Consider the following 17,427-nt stretch of genomic DNA (forward strand, 5'->3'; position numbering starts at 1 on the left):
AGCTTCTGGTTGCTCCTCTCAGTCAACCTTTTTCCTTCCTCAGCGTTTCTTGGGATACTATTGACGACTGCGTGTTTTGACGCGTCGATCTCAGCTCTGAAAGTCTCGACGGGATTCTGGGCTGAAAATTGAGTGGCATGACCCTCCTTTCTTGTTTCTTGTCTGCCATGGAATCAAACCCATCTAACACTGATTGGTCGACTGGCAGAATTCCACGAACTTCGTTCCGGAAACCCCTCTTCTTTGCGATAAATATAACTCTATTTTGGATCTTGTATCCGCCGCTTTCTGATCTTCCATCTCTAACGTCATTCGAGATGGTGACCTACTCTATTGATGGCGCCATGGCTGAGGCCTTGGGCCATCTCAACCGCATCGCCTGCCATGTAAGCAAGCTTGTCAAGGACCATGGGGCTTGAGTGTCGTTTGTCCTAACTATAAGCATGCAGTTCCGCAACCATGGACAGCATAAATCGGCGAATGAGCTGGGCAAGCTGAGTATCATGATTGTTAATGCCTTTAGCGAGGGTGTTGACAACATTCCTGCAACTGAATATGTCTTAGAGGAAGTGGTAGGTCATCATCTCTTCATTTTTGGAACTCACTCAGCTGATGTCGAGCAGTCCAGTAGCAGCCTGAATGTGAAGGCCAATACGATCCAGAAACAGGCCGCTGCCGCCCTCATGAACGAGGTTGATAAGGAGAACCAGGGAGAATTCAACTATCAGAGCCATGCCGTCAAGAAGACCCAGCCGCATGATAGCCACTTTTCTCAGGCTGGAAGCTGGGCTCAGATTGCTGGCTCTTTCTCCAACAACCAAGCCAGCACTCACGATCGATCTCAGTATATGTCCCCGGTGTCGATGACGGCACTTTCTGCCTCGAAGTATAGCCAGAACAGTGATGACGAGGAGGGCGAATTGCCTGGACTGCCTGCAGCTGGACCCGCGTCCTGTTTGTCACCGGAGATTCCGGAGACCAAAGCGGCTGTCTTACGTGTTAGTGGACGTATGAACAAGGACATCATTCATTATATCACCACCCGGATCCACGAGGGACCTTTGCAGGACATCAAAATCGAGGCCAATGGAAGGGCTAGGGTCACCTTCCAGCACGCGTCTCACGGTGTCATGTTCCTGAACTCGCACAAGGAGATGGAAGCGCTTCTCGGTTTTGGACGTCTTGGACCGGGAGTCAATGTTGAGCTCCTTGAGATTGTTGAGTGGAACGAAGACCATCGCCGAATGAACCAGCCGATCCGTGAACGTCGACGTCTCTCTTTCGCACGAAAGAGGCTCTTTGCGGAGAACATGTCACCCGAGAAATGGAAGCAAGACGTTCGTACCCTGGCTGGGCCTGGTAACATTGATTTCCTTTGGGTCTTCAATTCTGGTAACGGTAAGAGCCCCTAAGATCATTTCTATAACATTGCTGACGTAGTTCAGCGACGGCGGTCTTTACCAGCACTAGTGTTGCTCGCAGGGTTTTGGACGTGTTCAACAAGTGGAAGACCGGCCGCAACGTGTACAACGGAGTCTCGGTGACGTTCTCATCGGACCCTTGCGAGAAGGAGTTGGTCTTGGTCAAGGAGACCAGCCGTCCCTCGTACGCCAAGAACTTTGTCAAAAGGGCCATGCGCGAAGCAGGGCGGTAATTACAGACCGCTGTACTCTGGTCTTGTCAATGCAGCCAACGAGTGATATCTTATACGGGAAGGGAGTTAAAGGGATGGTTCCCACCCCGGAAATTGTGACGGCAACCGTTGACCAAGATCTTTGGAGGATGTGGCACCCTGCTGCCACGTTGAATGGCCACGAGTGTGTCGTGTAAGGTGCCGGGCGCGATAGTCTTTTTCTCCTTTTTGATGTATGGACTATTATCAGTGTTGGTTACGACCACACCTACCTCGGTGGGTTCGTTCGTTTACCTATGGTTTTATTGTGCTTTATCATACGGAAATTTTTAATATTACGGATTTGAATTGGGGTGGCTTGTCCCTGGAGGGAGTGTAGGGGAGTGTTATTGCAGAGCAGTAAAAGGACTGGTATGTATAGAGTGGTATTAGTAGTAGAGTAGTTGAAACTCTCTGAACAGTCCCTGAATCGACAGGGATATAAGTAGCACGGGACAGGATAGTATCTGACAGGGACGATCGTGGGTACCGTGGTAACATAGTGTAGACGTTGTTTGTTGATCATGATCGACCGAGATTCTTCACGACATCGAACATGTCTCGTAGACCATCTCCTTGCTTGCGGGATAACGGTCATTTTACAAGTAAAAAGCCAGACAGTTGAAAAACCGCGCCAGGCATTGCCAACCATGACCAAGACGCGGACACCTCCTTTTTCATCTCCCTTAGATTATGTTGTTTAATGCCAACCCCATAACCATTCCCGATCGGGATAAGCGTTGATGAGCGCTGCAGGGTACATCAGTCAGTTCTGTATTGGGAAGGGATTATCGTATCGCCGATGAACTTGGTCCGTACTCGGTACAGTATGGTAATTGGCAGACTGCACGTTCATACAAGTACTTTTACACAAATAAATAGACTCCGGAGCACAGATAGGAGTGCTGTACCGAAATTATAGGTCCTAGCGAGACAATTCGAATTTTGAGAGAAAGCAGAGTCGCATGATGTCAATTGTCTTGCATCTGGTACGGGGTACGGAGAAGCCGTGGTAAACTTGCAAACTTATCCCACACCGTGGAAAAGGAAAACTAAAAATATCTAAGTGCATAAAAATATGCATTGTACTCCGTACTCTGTACGGACTAATAACCCACGGTGGATGGATTGACTTGCATGGGACCAGTCACAATGACATCTCTTCATGCAGCTTTTCTTGTTTACAACGAGAGATAAAGAAATGTCTCTCTGCGGAATGGCATGCTACCTGTCCCCTTGTATCCATACTATCTACTATGCAGTGTTCACCCCGGCAACCCCCTGTCGGAATTTGGTTAACGTGGTGCTGTCTAGTTTGTTTCATGTTTGATGGGGTTCAGGAAGACAAGAAAAGTTTAAACCGGAGAAAATAATACAGTAGTATATGATATCAGATGGTAGAAAGGGGGAGTCTTTGTATGCCTTTCTTTCTTGCTGCCTACTATAGTCCACCACTACTAGTAAACCAAACCATGCTAGCGGTCCCAAAGCGAGGTTATTGAAGGCAAAAGAAACGAGCACAGCCTCTTAGAAGCTGCTATTTTGGAATATGGATGGATACAAGTTAGAGCCATGGGTCAAGGACTAGAATACACATCGGGAAGCAGTTGCCGAGATAATGCAAATGAGAATGACCAATGCCGATGCAGGTTTCGCGAAGAACGCTGGGGTGTGCTGTAATACCGGCAATACATATTTCACCGTATCGAGAGGGTTAATGTGGGCCCTCGTGCAGCCGGCGCTAGTGGCGCGCTAGTGAGTGGCCGAGGGATCGGGTCCATTTGCATATAAGAGTTCCTCGCTGCACTTTTTTTTTTTTCTCCCTTTAGCATTGTTATGTCGCCAGTGGTCTACTAACGAGTACTAACATCGTCAGGTACAGCAATTGAACAGCAGTTGTCCACGAGGCCTCACTCTCGTTTTCTGGTTTCTTTTTTCGGACATCACTGCAGCCGTTCTCTACTTCCTTCGTTTTCAAAAGTATATATACTTCTATTTGATCAATTGCATTGCTGTACATACACTCGTTCACAATGGTGCGTCTGGGTTCTTCGATCCTCTTCGCATCGCTCCTGGCGTCCACTGCTTGGGCCCAGACCTGCGACACTAGCAACCAGTGTCCCGAAGACAAGCCCTGCTGTTCCCGTGAGTACCCTCATCCCTTCTACATCGTTACAGTTCCTAACAAGCACAGAATACGGAGAATGCGGAACAGGCGCCTACTGCCTCGGAGGCTGTGACCCTCTCTCCTCCTTCTCCCTCGACTCCTGCGTCGCTGAACCCATCTGCCAAAACAAGACCTACACCTGGGACAATCTCGACAATGCAGCCCTCAACACCAAGTACCTGGGCAACGCCACCAAGTACGATTGGGTGTACAGCGGCTTTCCCAAGATCGACGATGGAAACCTCGTCATGACCATGCCTAATGGTACTGTGGGGACGTTGTTCGCGAACAACCACTACATTTGGTATGGTAAGATCAAGGGCAAGATAAAGAGCAGCCGTGGAGCTGGTGTTGTGACGGCGTTTATCTTGCTGTCGGATACCAAGGATGAGATTGATTTTGAATTTGTGGGTGCGGATCTGGATAATGTTCAGACGAACTATTACTTCCAGGGTATTCTTGACTGTATGTTGCCCCCCCCCCCCCCTAATTTCGCCTGGTCTGAACAAGATACTGATGCTATAATGCAGACAACAACGGCGGCAAGTCTGAAGTTGGCGATGATAACACCTTCGAAGAATGGCATGAGTACGAAATCGACTGGACAGAAGACTACATCAACTGGTCCGTCAACGGCGAGGTGAAGCGCACCCTTGAGAAGTCCAAGACCTGGAACGAAACTGCCGGCCGCTACCAGTTCCCCCAGACCCCCTCTCGGATGCAACTTTCGCTCTGGCCCGCTGGTCAGGCCAGCAACGCCGAGGGGACCATTGAATGGGCCGGCGGAGAAATCGACTGGAACAGCGAGGATATTCAGGACAAGGGCTACTATTACGCGTCTTTCAGCGACATCACGGTAGAGTGCTACAGCCCGCCCGGCGGAGCTGATATCCAGGGCGACAAGTCGTACATATTCAAGGACGACAAGGGTCTCAACACCTCTGTGCAGGTGACCAACAACGACACCGTGCTTGCGTCGTTCGGTGCTACAGGTCTTGACCCTGATCTCGGCGCTGACAAAGACGATGACAAGGAGGGTGACTCTGAGGAGTCCGGCGACTCTGGCAGCGTCCCGAAGACCAACGGTGGTACTGGTAACGAGCCTGGGTCGGACGGCTCCTCCACCTCCGACAACCACAACCAGAAGAACGTCACCACCAACGCTGGTACCAACTTCCAGGGTGAGCATGTGATGAAGAGCTCGTTCTTCGGCGTCCTCGTTGCTCTTGTTGTGCTGATTACTTTGTAAAAAAAAAATTACTTTTAAACTTTTTTATTCCTGCACATGCTTTGTCACCCTTTTTTCGTCGCACATGATTCGAATCTTGGATTCTATCTTTTTTTTATACCAGGCATCTTTTATATCCTGCATGGTTTTCTGTCTTTGACTTTTCTGATTTAATGCTTGGATGCTCCGCTGTGGTTTATGATTCTTGGAGGAAACGACTGGATCTTGTATAACTAGTAACTTGACCTAACTTGATCTAACCTACTTATTGATATCCGGATTGCTAGAAGCAGTCGCTAATATTATGATTCTGACATTGACATATCATATATAAAGATCTATATACACGCGTCTCCAAATCACACTCGTCCCAATCTACAGGCAAGAACATAGTCACGCCACCCTCGGACAACCTTTCATCCTCCGTGAAGATATCCTTACTTTCCTTGGCACTCAGAAACAATTCAGACCGCAGATCAGTGCGGACCTCACTGAAAGGATCGTCAGAAAAGCGAATACCGAGAAATCTCCTGAGAATGAACTCGAATATTTGCAGTGGAGGGTGCGGCGTTGGACAGCCGTCTGCGTATTCATTGGGCCGGCCAGAGATATGGTACATACAGAAAGATACAGAAAACAGTTGAATCCACATAACTTATTCGTATAATTACCCGAGCACTCGGATAATGGATTCTCTTGTTTGAAGGAGTTGCCATGCATTGTGTGCATGGGTTGGCATGGATAACTCCTCCGGGTAGAATTTGTCTGGGAGAATGACTTGAATTTTCCTATTCAATTGACTCGCATTTTCAGGGATCCTTCGGAAGGGTTCCACGAATGTTGGCCAATACGCGTAACCGGAAATTGTCATGAATGCAAACCAGCACCCCATAGTCTCAGTATATAATATGGCAGCATGTGCGTTATCGATGTAGTGAGTTGTAACTCCCTGGGGATATGCTGGATGCTTTGGAAGTGATTCGCGCTGACTTTGTGCTCTGTTTTTGTTCTGTTGAGGGAGAAAGCCTGCCAAAGGTCCATAAATGGGCTCATGCTCTTCATATGCACCAAAGTTGAGGATGGAGTAGTTCATCAGGTACTGTACATCAGGATGATTAGGATTCCAAGTGTCAGCATTGCCTTCGTCAAAGGAGTAGTACAGGAGGCTCTTGAGGAACTTCGGAGGAGGGTGTATTACACGGTCGTCTGCACTCGACGACAGTGATAAGGGTTCCTGGTACTTCCGGCATAGGGCAGCACCCATGAGAAGCAACCTATGGAAAGGCCGATGACAATCCTGCCTCTAATAGGGCCATGCTTCTTCTACCCATGTTGTACACACTATGGGTCTCATTCAGTATTGTTAAGGCAGGTATTCTCAATGCAGTTGACCAGATGTTGCAAGTCAAGCACTAGCCGGAATTCTTCGAGAGATGGTTTTTATTTCACTCAGTGGGTCGAAAGGGAAGGGATCAGGAGGGAGCTCTTCCTTATGAAAACAGTCGAGGGATATCTTGGTTGCTCGAGTCTTTGAAGAAGCCAAGTCAGCAATTTTCGTTATACTCTCGTCCAGTATTGTTGACATGCTAGGTCTGAACCGCTCCAACTTGGCATCATGCAGGGTTGTACTTACTGCCATCAACGCGTCTTCAAAACGCGAGAATCTATGACCTGCCAACATTGTGTCGGATAGAAGGCAGATTCAGCAAGAATATAGAATGCATAAGCTTGCATGTTGACGAGAGTGCGAGTGCTTGAGATAGATTCTCACAGCTCTTTAGGACAAGCAAGATACACTCTGCTGGGGGTGAATGTAAAAGTGATGTTGTTGGCATGTCAGTTGGACTCCATTCGTGCTGAGTCGATTAATTGGTCTAAGTTGACAGGTGACAGAGCACTGTATTAGTGGTACGGAAGACGAAGACGCGGATTGATATTTATTCATCAAACTACAAATATCACGTGTGACGCGTGATGCTGGCAGCCCAGGTAAGCAAGAAACGGCCATGGCTTGTATTCAATGTCTAATTTCTTGAACATTCTTTCAGTGATTGATTCAACATGACTGAAGTAGCAGGATTTCTCGATCTTCTCCCTCTCGCTACTAACCCTATACTAGCACAAATCCCAGGTGCACTGCCAGACGAAATTCCTTCTTTTTATTGTATTCTTTGCCCGCATTGAAACCCATACATACGGTCAAATACCCCGATCCCGCCCATATTCAATACGTCGACCCTCCGTCCCAGGCTGTACAGCCCGAGTCCACACAGTATTTGAGAACACACGAGCGTGTAAAATCAGACCAATATATAATATAGGAGTGTGCTATGCTGCAGGATACTGCCGCACCATTATTGTTGTGGTCTCCAAGGATGACGAAGCTTTTCACGCTGATCACAATGCTAGTCAATCCCGAAGTTCAAATCGTACGATGGGATCTTTGGCCAGTTATGTCGAGCGAAGTTAGAAGACACTTGGCCCTGTACCAATTTTGGGTTACTTGTATCCAAATTGCATGGTGATCATGCATTCCGGTCTGGTATCATATTACATACATGTGATTGATGGGCGAAGAAAAGCATAGCCTTTCCCCTGAAATAATTCCTCTCGACACAGGATACTGCGTACCATCAATTCATCGGAGCAAAATAAGAATCATAGCCATTATATTCTCCATCCACGCCACCAAACACCCAACAAGCTCCTACCGGCCATTGTGAATAATCCTCGTGGTAGATATCTCCGCTGTCCCGTACAAAGAATGCGACTCCCTGGTCATAAAAAGTACTGAAGAATAATTGATCAAAGCAAAGACCGAGAAATTTTCGGAGAATAAATTCGAAAATCTGCAGAGGTGGCCAGGGCGTCCGATAACCTGGGCGAAAGTGATTGGGCTGGCCAGAACGTGCATATAAAGCAGTAAGTATCTGAGGCACACACGTGTAATAGTAATTGCTTGAGAAGGTTGGCATTTTGTATAGAAGGGTGTGGTGGGCATCCTGCGCCTGACCTGGCATGAAAATCTCCATTGGATGGAACCAGTCTAGCGGCACAACGGTGATTTTCCTATTCAAACGGCTGTTTTTGCTTTCGTCACCTCTAGGATCCTTGAATATCACCGACTGAAACGGTTTATCTGAAAGTGTCAAGAATGCAAACAAGCTCCCCACAGTCTCGGTATATAATATGCTAGCATGCGTTTCATCCATGTAATCAGGAATCGTTGCTTCTTGAGCGGAAACCAAGTTTTCAGGCTGTGAATGATACTGGCTTTGGGCTCGCGTCTTGCTCTGCTGGAAGAGAAAGTCCGCCAGTGGCCCATAGACGGGCCCATGTTTCTCATATGCCTCAAAATTGAGGATGGGGTACCTCATCAAGTATTCCACATCAGCATGGCCGGCGCCCCAATTCGCAAAACGAAAATCATGTAGAAAGCGTGGAGGAGGACGATGTGGACGTTCGCCTGTACCTGACGGCGGCACCAGAGGCTCCTGGTATGCCCGACACAGTACAGCTCCCATCAGAAAAACTCGATAGATAGAACGATGGAAGTTCTCCTTCCAAAGCAACCATTTCCCACGGGAATTAGATAGTGGACCCGTGAAGCTCCCATACCGTTTGCCCCATTCAGTGTTTCTTAAGCAGACATTTTCAATGCACTTGGCAAGATGCTCCCAATTGAGGACAAGCTTGAACTCTTCAGGAGACAGCCTTTTTGTTTCGCAGCTCAATGAGTTGAGTGGGAACGGATCTGGAGGGAATTCGCTTTTACGAAAATGGTCGAGGACGATCTGTGTTGCGCGTGCCTTAGAAGAGAGACGTGGTCAGCAATGATCGATATGGTATTGAAAGTCTATCACGCCAAAATGATGTCGAGCGCCTTGTTGGTCAATTAACTTACCGTCATCAAAGCATCCTTGAATGCGAGAATCTGAGCTGTGCCTAAGCTGTACAGGATCGAGTGCAGGTTTGATGAGAGAATAGAATGCGTTAACTTGCATGTTGAGGAGAGTGTGATTGCTTGAGTTAAACTCTCGCAGTTTTTGAAGACATAGAGAATACACTCCGTTGGCAAAGAGAGAAGAGAAACCATTGCGCAGGTGGACTCGTGCACGAGCTTGGAGAAGGAAGGAGGAAGTGAAAGAAGAACTGGGGCGAGTTGGTAATATTCCATTGAGATCCATCATGTGACTGCCCAGTGAATGGATACCAAGCAAGCAAACTGCCGCAAAGGGGAGTAGGTAAACATGTGATACTTGCAGTGAACCTCTATAACATTGAGAACCAGCGACATCAATCAGCGCGCTATTTTGCCATCCTATTTCAAATCACCCATTCAATCTGCTGTATTTTGAGCCGAGGGTTGGGTGGGAGGTGAACGGCATGCAGCAGCAGGGGTAGGGGAACGAGTATTGTTGTAAGGTGGTTGAGGATAGTCTCAGTTAGATGAGATCGATATGTTATGATTCATGACATGATTATAAACAAGATTAACAGAGCAAATCCTCTGTACTTAATTGACAACCGAAACCTATGCCCTAACGCCAGCAACAAAGATTCATGGCAAATGTTATCATGATTCCCCTCAAACAAATTCGACCAATCAATGAGCCTGTCCACAGTTACATCCATCAGCAGACCGCTTCCTAAACTCCCCATGGTACGTATCCAATCCCTCAGTCCGGACATCTTCTTCCAAGGGATGGCCCATCCAGCCGTATGATTCCTTCGATTCGGCGCGAGCTGAAGAGGAAGACCAAGGCTTTGTTGATTGAAGCTTGTCGGTGATGGACTTGAGGTCCAGGTCGAGATAATTGGCCATGAATTCGCCGATCTCGGTGTTTTCATGGTTGCCCTGCAGCGGCCAGGCGTCTTTGGTGGAGGATGCGTAGATGTTGACATCGACGCCTGTTTGCCAGTTAGTTGTTTTTCCAAGATGGATTCAAAGGGAGGGAGCGTACCAGAGTGTCCATGCGTGGACCAGCCAATCTGTGCCCGACGGCTGATGATATCCGTAAACACATGTTCAGGGACATACGGATAGTTGGGGTCAAGCAAAGCATTAACTTCGTCATCCGTAGCATCATGAACACCCAAACCCTTCTCAAGGAGAGTGCGAGCATACTTCTGCTGCTTCGTGTAGCTTGATTCCTCAGAAATGTACGCCTTCAGGTTCTCACTGAGGAACTCGCCAGAGTGACTGGCACTGGCAAGCACACCAGGATACCAGAGGTAATCAGGGTATTCAGGCTTGAGCTGCCGAGCGGTTGCCAGACCACCGGTTTCGTGGTCCGATGTAGCCACCAGCACACCCGGAGTAGAGTCCTTCTCGAGGAACTCCGTCACAGCCGCGAACGCCTTGTCGTAGCTCAACACCTCGTGGACCTGCGCGGCAGGGTCGTTGGCATGTCCAGCGTGGTCGATGCGAGATCCCTCGATCATCAGGAAGAATCCCTGCTCGCTGTCGGCAGTGGCGTCGCTAAGAATCTTGAGTGCCGTGCGTGCCATTTCCTCCAGAGACGGGTACTTTTCGTTCTGGCTGCGGCGGTCAATTTCGTATGGAATGTCCTTCTCAGCCAGCAGACCGAGCAGCGGCAATTGAGCCTCTGCGCCGCCGTTCAACGAGTCAAAGCTCTTCCGGTTATCCAGATAGTTGAAGCCCTTCTGCTTCGCGAGCTCAACCAGGTCCCGGTCGTCATTTCTACAGCTTCCTTCGGTCGAGTTGGGCAGGAAATGGCAGCGGCCTCCACCAAGCATAAGATCCACGACGCGACCAAGCGGGTATTCGCCAATTTCCTGCTCCGCAATCCGGTCCTCGTAACCCCGTTGGTTGACATGAGAAGCAAAGCATGCCGGTGTGGCATCCGTCAGCCGCGTAGTGACCACAAGTCCAGTCTTATACCCAGCCAACGACGCAGCCTCCAAAACAGTCCCGCAAGGCGAGTGATCTGGCAACACCGAAATAGCCCCATTATAACTCTTAAAACCACACGAAAACGCCGTCGCACCAGCCGCAGAATCCGTAACCAAGCTCGAACTCGACCTCGTCCGCGACGTCCCAATAATATGCTCATCCAGCACCAAAATATCATCAATCGGCAAACCCTCCGTATGCTGTCTAAAACTGCGGGTCAACGTCAAACTCGTGGGCCCCATCCCGTCGGAAACCATGAAGATCAGGTTCCGCTTGCCTGTCGGCTTACCGCCCGGGCCCCAGGATGGTTTGTTCGGGACATGGCGGCCGGATTTGTGCTGATAGACAACTGCGAGGATGACGACTGCGATTGTCGCGATGAGAGCCCAGGCGAGGAGACCAATCTCGCGCCAGAAGCTCTTGTTGCGGCGTTCGATCTCGCGGCGGCTTCGGGAACCGGTTAGCAGGGCTTCTTCTTCTTCGGTGGTGCGGATTGATCCGTGGTCGGACGAGATGCGAGGGGCCAGGAGTGGCTCGTCGCGAGCCATGGTATCGGCAGTGCTATGAATATCTTAAGATGAATAGAGAGAGGATGAATTGGAGGTGATGGTGATGGAATAGGGTCTTATCGATCGATGTCGGAGCAGCGGTCAGGTGCCTGCGGGCTTGGCACGAGACTGCAACGTCACGCTTGATTGGCGATGCACTCGGCCAGCCAGCTCAGAGTGTACAGGTACTCCAGAGTACAAGCTAAATATTCACCGCAGAGTCGGTGGATTTTCATTTACGGGGTATCCTTATGCTAATCGCTGGCTTACTGTCAAAATTTACTGGCATTGGTCTGGCGTTGTTCCTGATAGCAGACACCAAGCATGCCGGAATAGGAAATCTTCATGGAACACCAAGAGCTATACATTGCCATAGAAATACAATATAGTACAGTTATATAATAACACCCAATACCTCACAGGTTTATTTCCCCTTCCACCCAGAAGGAATCATAGCAGCCGCAATCTCCGTCACACCTCTCTCCGTCGCCAACATATTAAACTGCGACGCCGCATTTCTCGTACTCAGAATCTCGATCCGAATCCCCAGCGAACTGATATGTTTCTTCGTCTCCGGAGAAAGCGGAAACATCGTTTCCCCCATCCCAATAATCAACAAATCTGTATCCCCATTAGCAAGCCGCCCCTACCGGACCCCATCAGAGAAGGGAAAACGTACCAGGCCTTGGCCAAACCAACCCAAGCACCCCCCAGACCTCTTCATCAACCTCAAACTGCCCCTTCTTATTCACCATCTCTGCCTTAGACCCCTTCGCCGCCCACGGCCTCCACGCGAACGCCTCTCCGCCAACCAGCATCACACCGTCTCCATTGCGCACTTTCAACCCGTTGTCCAAATGAAACCCATCGTCTAGTGTGGCGTCCACGGCCGTCGTAGGGGCAGGGATGTTGCCTAAAACATTGAGCGCGTTGAGATCGGTTGATGTGTTTTCTTGGACTGATGGGCCGCGTTCGTGGGAGGTTGGTTTGTGGGTGTGAGAGCGAGGAATCATGCGAGTTGGACGGGGGGGTTCAGTGCTATTGTAGCGGCAGCTTGAGGCGCTGAATATGGTGCTGGCTGCGGTGCATTGTGGTGCGATTCGTGAGGGTCGGAGTGCAGTGGTTGTAGTGTTGGTGGTAGCAAGTGTGATGAATGTGCGCAGGGCGCGAAGTAGCTGTGGCGATGGAGAAGAATGCATTTTGGATACTGTCCTATCGCTTTGGTTTCTTCCCACTTAACCGTCTGGCTTTGAGCAGAAAGGATAAAATACCAAAACACTCAAAATGCGGAGAATTTCGGCACTGATGTCAGGTCTCCGACTTGGCACTACTGTTCCGACCAATCAGACAGAAGCAGATAGAAAGACGCAAATGCCCTACTAGACAGTCTATACAAGCAACAACATCTGGCTAACTGGTTGCATTGCTATCCTACTACTTCCAGTCAACTATTAGTCTAAACAATGTGTTTTTTTATACCAACGCATCCAACCTAACAAGAGCGGACGCCCTCCCGAGTTCGTCTGATGATAGTCAATATACCGTACGTTCGTACAAGTCGTAAGGCACTCCAAACGCCATGATGATAAGAGACGCGCGAGAAAGAAAAAGCGAAAACATGAGACAGAAATATAGCCCTTAACAAATTCGTGCAAAAGATGGAACCCGAAAATAAAAGAGAAAAATAAATGGCATCTCCTCTCCATGCCATGTGAATAGGAGCCATGGCTTTGCAAATTTTCGTTGGCGACAATATCAGAAAACATTATAGCCCCCTCTTGTTTATACCGGATTGGCCCACATAAGAGCCCAATCTTTACAGCAACAACAAAATGATTCAACAGTCATGCATTTTATATTCAATGCCCGTGACCTGGCATATTCGACGGAGCAGCGGTACCGTGGTCATGACCATTCCGGTCTTCGTCGGATTGGCTGGAGCTATCATCTCCTTGAGCACGGTCTTGAAGGACTTGGGCCTCTGCGGCCGCCCTTTGCGCTCGAATCTGCTTGCGCCACATGCTGGAATATCGGCCTTTCAGGGCCAGCAGCTCATCATGTGAGCCGCTCTCGGAAACTTTGCCTTCGTGCAAAACGACAATCTGGTCCGCCCTCGTGATCGTGCTCAGTCGGTGAGCGATCACGAGCACTGTGCGGCCATGGGAGAGGGTGGATAGGGCCTGTTGGATGTGCTCTTCTGTGTCGGTATCGAGCGCAGCAGTTGCTTCGTCCAGCAAGATGATGCGAGGGTTCTTGAGGATGGTACGGGCAATTGCAACCCGTTGCTTTTCGCCTCCACTGAGACGCAATCCCCGTTCACCCACCTTGGTCTGGTAACCATCGGGGAAGCTTAGAATCTTGTCATGGATACTAGCTGCCCGGCAGGCCTCATAAACATCTTCATCCGTGGCATCCTGATTGGCGTACTTCAGGTTATACATGAGCGATTCGTTGAAAAGAACCGTATCCTGCGGTACAACGCCAATATGCTGTCGCAATGAATCGATCGTGACATCTTCCACATCATTTCCATCAATGAGGATCCGTCCTCTTTCAGTGTTGTAGAAGCGGAAAAGTAGGCGGAAAACGGTCGACTTTCCTCCTCCAGATTCGCCAACCAATGCGGTAGTCGTCCCAGGCTCGCAGTTAAAGGTCAGGCCATTCAAAGCTGGCTTTCGGCTGTCGTATGAGAACTCCACATTGTCAAAGGTGATGTCACCATTGCAACTTGGTAGAGGGTTGGCATTGGGTTTATCAACAACTGTCGGCTGCTCACGGAAGAGCTCCAGCATCCGCTCAGAGTTGATCATGGAGGATTGAATGGAACGGTAGAAGGTGCCAAAGAAGTTCAATGGGCCTTGGAGCTGTGCCATGTAGGTCAAAAGAGACACAAACTGGCCGACCGGACGCTGGCCAGTCGAGACTTGAAACGCCGCAACAAAGCACGTTATCAAGAGGCCTAACATGAACACGGTGTTTTGGCAAGTATTCATGAACGTCAGAGAGAGCAAAACATGATACTCGGACTTCTGAAAGTCGTTGACCGCGTTTCTATATCTGCCAAATTCATAGTCCTCCGCGTTGAAATATTTGACAGTCTCATACGAGACCATCGAATCGTTCCTATTGATAATGCATTAGCTCGGCCTGTCAAAAAGATGAAACAGACAAAAGGGACAAAATGATGATACTCACTTCACTGCATCTTCCTGCCTCGAGTAATTGACCATCTGCCTTCGGATACCCGCTCTCCATTGTGCCATGCGAACGGTCACGTACAGGTAGGTGAACGTGGAGATACCGACAGCCAAGGCGTAGTATGCATCGAATGCAACAAGGAAATAGCCAATGGCAACCCCAAGGTCAATTAGCATAGGAACCACCTGGAACGTCACTTGCTCCAGGAAAGTGTTAATGGAGCTGCCCTTGCTCAGAGCGGATAGCACTTCACCGGTCTTTTTTCCAAGGTGAAATTCAAGACTGAGCCCATGGACATGCTCGAAGGCGGCAGTTGAAAGCTCCATATATGAGTACTGACTCACTGGGATCCACAGGAAGGAGCGCAGAGACCCAATTAGGCCCTGGTTACCCTGCAGCCAGCGGTACAGGATATACATACAAATCTCAAACCAGGGCACTCGGAACCCGCCGCCATCTTCCTCAGACAAAGCGTCGGTAATAACCCCTACTTGATAGGGCACCAAAACATTCACGATGCGCTGCAGGACGATCAAACCAAAACAGGCGACCACGATAATCTGCAGACGGCGAGACTTGGATGGCCAGAGGTAGGGGAAGAAGAGCGAGTATCCACTGAGATATTCCCACCAGCTGGTGGACGGAATAGTCGTTGGACGAACCCACGCATCTGTCGGTTTGGAGTCCTCGTGATTGGTTGAGCCGTACGCTTGTCCGTTGGCCGTCCCTGTTTCCGCATTGGAACCGTCGAGCAATCCTGTAGATTCTGAAATTCCGTTTGCCTGATTCGCCGCCTTGCGTCCAATGGAATTCACGCGAATCAAATGGGCAATGTACACCGAGACGAGAATGGCGAGAAAGAGGACTCTGACCGAGTTTGAAGCTACTTCCAACGATTCCCACATGGTGATGCTCTTGCGTAAAGGGCCACCGACTGGGTTACCTACCACTGGCTCGCGGTGAATATTGGCGTAGATAGAAAGTGACCCTCCTAAGATGGCCAATTCGAAGGGTATGGCCACCAACCATGGGACGAAGTGCGAGGCATTTGGCGAAGGGTTCGTATCCAACATGGAAACGAGAAGAATCGCATGGACGAAAAAGGACCCCACGATGTAGATCTGTAAAAAGAATAGTCAGCCTCCGGCCGGAGTACTACTGGGGCAGTTCCATGTTAAGAAGACCTACCACAACCGACTGACCACACCACCAATGCTGAGATCTCGCAAACAAGACATGGGTCATGTTGATGGCGGCATCTGCGACGAGAGTGGCCAATACGCCAACGGTCAACCACCTAAAGAGGAGACTGGTGCCCCGGGATAACCTGCGACTCTTCGCTACGGCCATCGTACTTCGCGCACGCTTGGGGAGCGGTCTCCCGCCAGGACCCATCTGTTGCTTCCTGTCATTTTGAGTAGCCTTCTTTGCCGTGATAATCGAGTTTGTAATGAAGGCCACTATAAAGGTGATCAAGAGGATGATCGGGTAGCTGATGCGAAGGAAGACTACGACGTCTTGTGTCGTGTGCCCGGAATCCATGGTATCTCCCATCCTCCTATACAAACAATATCCACATACGAAGACACTTAACAAGAGACCATTAAGGTCTTTTCCATTGCACGACAATCGTGTCACAGTCCCTTCCGTATGAACGCGCGAACTCCGATGAGAGAAGAAGCGGTGGGTAACACTCGGACGGCGCGGGCGACACGGACGACTTGGGATCGAACACGAGATCGGAAACGACAGTAGAGGAGAAATGAACCGGATCGTCGTTCACGATTGGGAGAGGATTGTGCGATTGTGAATAAATACCGGCCAGCAGTTCCTGACTGAATTCCCGGAAGGATCGACGCGTAAAAACCAAAAAGCGTGGTGAAGGCCAAGGTAAAAAAGAAAAAAAAGAAAAGAGGTGGCGGTGTAATAGAGACGGCGAAAGCCTTGAAGCAGGAATTATAACGTAAGTAATGAGAGGCGATTGATTGTGGTCAAGTTGATTTTATAGTAGAGACGAAAACCGAGGGAAAGCAATAATGACCCGGAGTTGTGGTAGCGGTGGTCTGACGAAGTATTAAACTTGCGGCACAATAATACAGTCAAGCGAACGCACGAGAGACTGAATTGGTCAAGCAAAAGAAAGAAAAAAGCAGACAGGGAGCAAGAATATATGAGGAAAGGAGATATAATAGGAGTTGAGAAGGAGAGACACGAAAAGAAGAGAAAAAGAAGCGGAAGTCGTTCGGTGGCGGAAAGACGACCTTGGCTGGGGGTGGCTTTGGCACTGTGCACTGTACCACACAGCAAACAAGAATAGAATCGAGACAAATGATTTTCACTCACCGGAAATTTATATATAACGAGCTCTGGTATTCAATTGGTAGTAGATTCCCTGCAAATCGGATAATATCCCAGTTCAGAGATCTCGATATATCGGAATAGTCCTCGAATCGGGTTGGATAGCAGTCCAATGTGATCTATAACAAACCCGGTCTCAGACAAGGGCAATGAATGCGTACAAAGTACAGACTAAAAGAGAAACAGAAGGAAGAAGGAAGGAAGAAACAATCATGGCAGAGCAGAAACAAGTTCGCTCTTTAGTCAGTCAATATGGAGTATGCTCCACTGGTCATTCATCATAGCTGAGGGCTGTGAGAACAATAGGCATTGAAGCTAACAGATCCTTCTGTGGCAAGT

The 17,427-nt window shown here is 49.1% G+C and overlaps 5 protein-coding genes across 5 annotated transcripts; 2 read left to right on the forward strand and 3 right to left on the reverse strand.

Annotated features, from left to right (window-relative positions):
• Positions 1–317: 317 nt before the first annotated feature.
• ACHE_20755S (uncharacterized protein) lies at positions 318–1,654 on the forward strand (the record flags this gene model as incomplete). The annotated part of the gene is made up of 4 exons (XM_043285093.1): positions 318–386; positions 450–572; positions 624–1,398; positions 1,446–1,654. 4 exons carry the CDS (start codon positions 318–320, stop codon positions 1,652–1,654), a joined length of 1,176 nt encoding a protein of 391 aa, XP_043133819.1.
• Positions 1,655–3,705: 2,051 nt separating this feature from the next.
• Positions 3,706–5,088, forward strand: utr2 (putative cell wall glucanase (Utr2); the record flags this gene model as incomplete). The annotated part of the gene is made up of 3 exons (XM_043285094.1): positions 3,706–3,817; positions 3,867–4,304; positions 4,370–5,088. 3 exons carry the CDS (start codon positions 3,706–3,708, stop codon positions 5,086–5,088), a joined length of 1,269 nt encoding a protein of 422 aa, XP_043133820.1.
• A 4,585-nt stretch (positions 5,089–9,673) lies between these two features.
• On the reverse strand, positions 9,674–11,532 carry ACHE_20757A (alkaline phosphatase; the record flags this gene model as incomplete). The annotated part of the gene is made up of 2 exons (XM_043285095.1): positions 9,674–9,978; positions 10,032–11,532. 2 exons carry the CDS (start codon positions 11,530–11,532, stop codon positions 9,674–9,676), a joined length of 1,806 nt encoding a protein of 601 aa, XP_043133821.1.
• A 424-nt stretch (positions 11,533–11,956) lies between these two features.
• ACHE_20758A (Mth938-like domain-containing protein) lies at positions 11,957–12,731 on the reverse strand (the record flags this gene model as incomplete). Its single annotated transcript, XM_043285096.1, has 2 exons — positions 11,957–12,153; positions 12,212–12,731. The coding sequence occupies 2 exons, from the start codon at positions 12,729–12,731 to the stop codon at positions 11,957–11,959; spliced, it is 717 nt and encodes a 238-aa protein (XP_043133822.1).
• A 660-nt stretch (positions 12,732–13,391) lies between these two features.
• Positions 13,392–16,284, reverse strand: hmt1 (putative vacuolar ABC heavy metal transporter (Hmt1); the record flags this gene model as incomplete). Its single annotated transcript, XM_043285098.1, has 3 exons — positions 13,392–14,655; positions 14,728–15,851; positions 15,919–16,284. The coding sequence occupies 3 exons, from the start codon at positions 16,282–16,284 to the stop codon at positions 13,392–13,394; spliced, it is 2,754 nt and encodes a 917-aa protein (XP_043133823.1).
• Positions 16,285–17,427: the final 1,143 nt, after the last annotated feature.

The sequence above is a fragment of the Aspergillus chevalieri genome, chromosome 2 (genome assembly GCF_016861735.1).
Source record: "Aspergillus chevalieri M1 DNA, chromosome 2, nearly complete sequence".
NCBI lineage: Eukaryota > Fungi > Ascomycota > Eurotiomycetes > Eurotiales > Aspergillaceae > Aspergillus > Aspergillus chevalieri.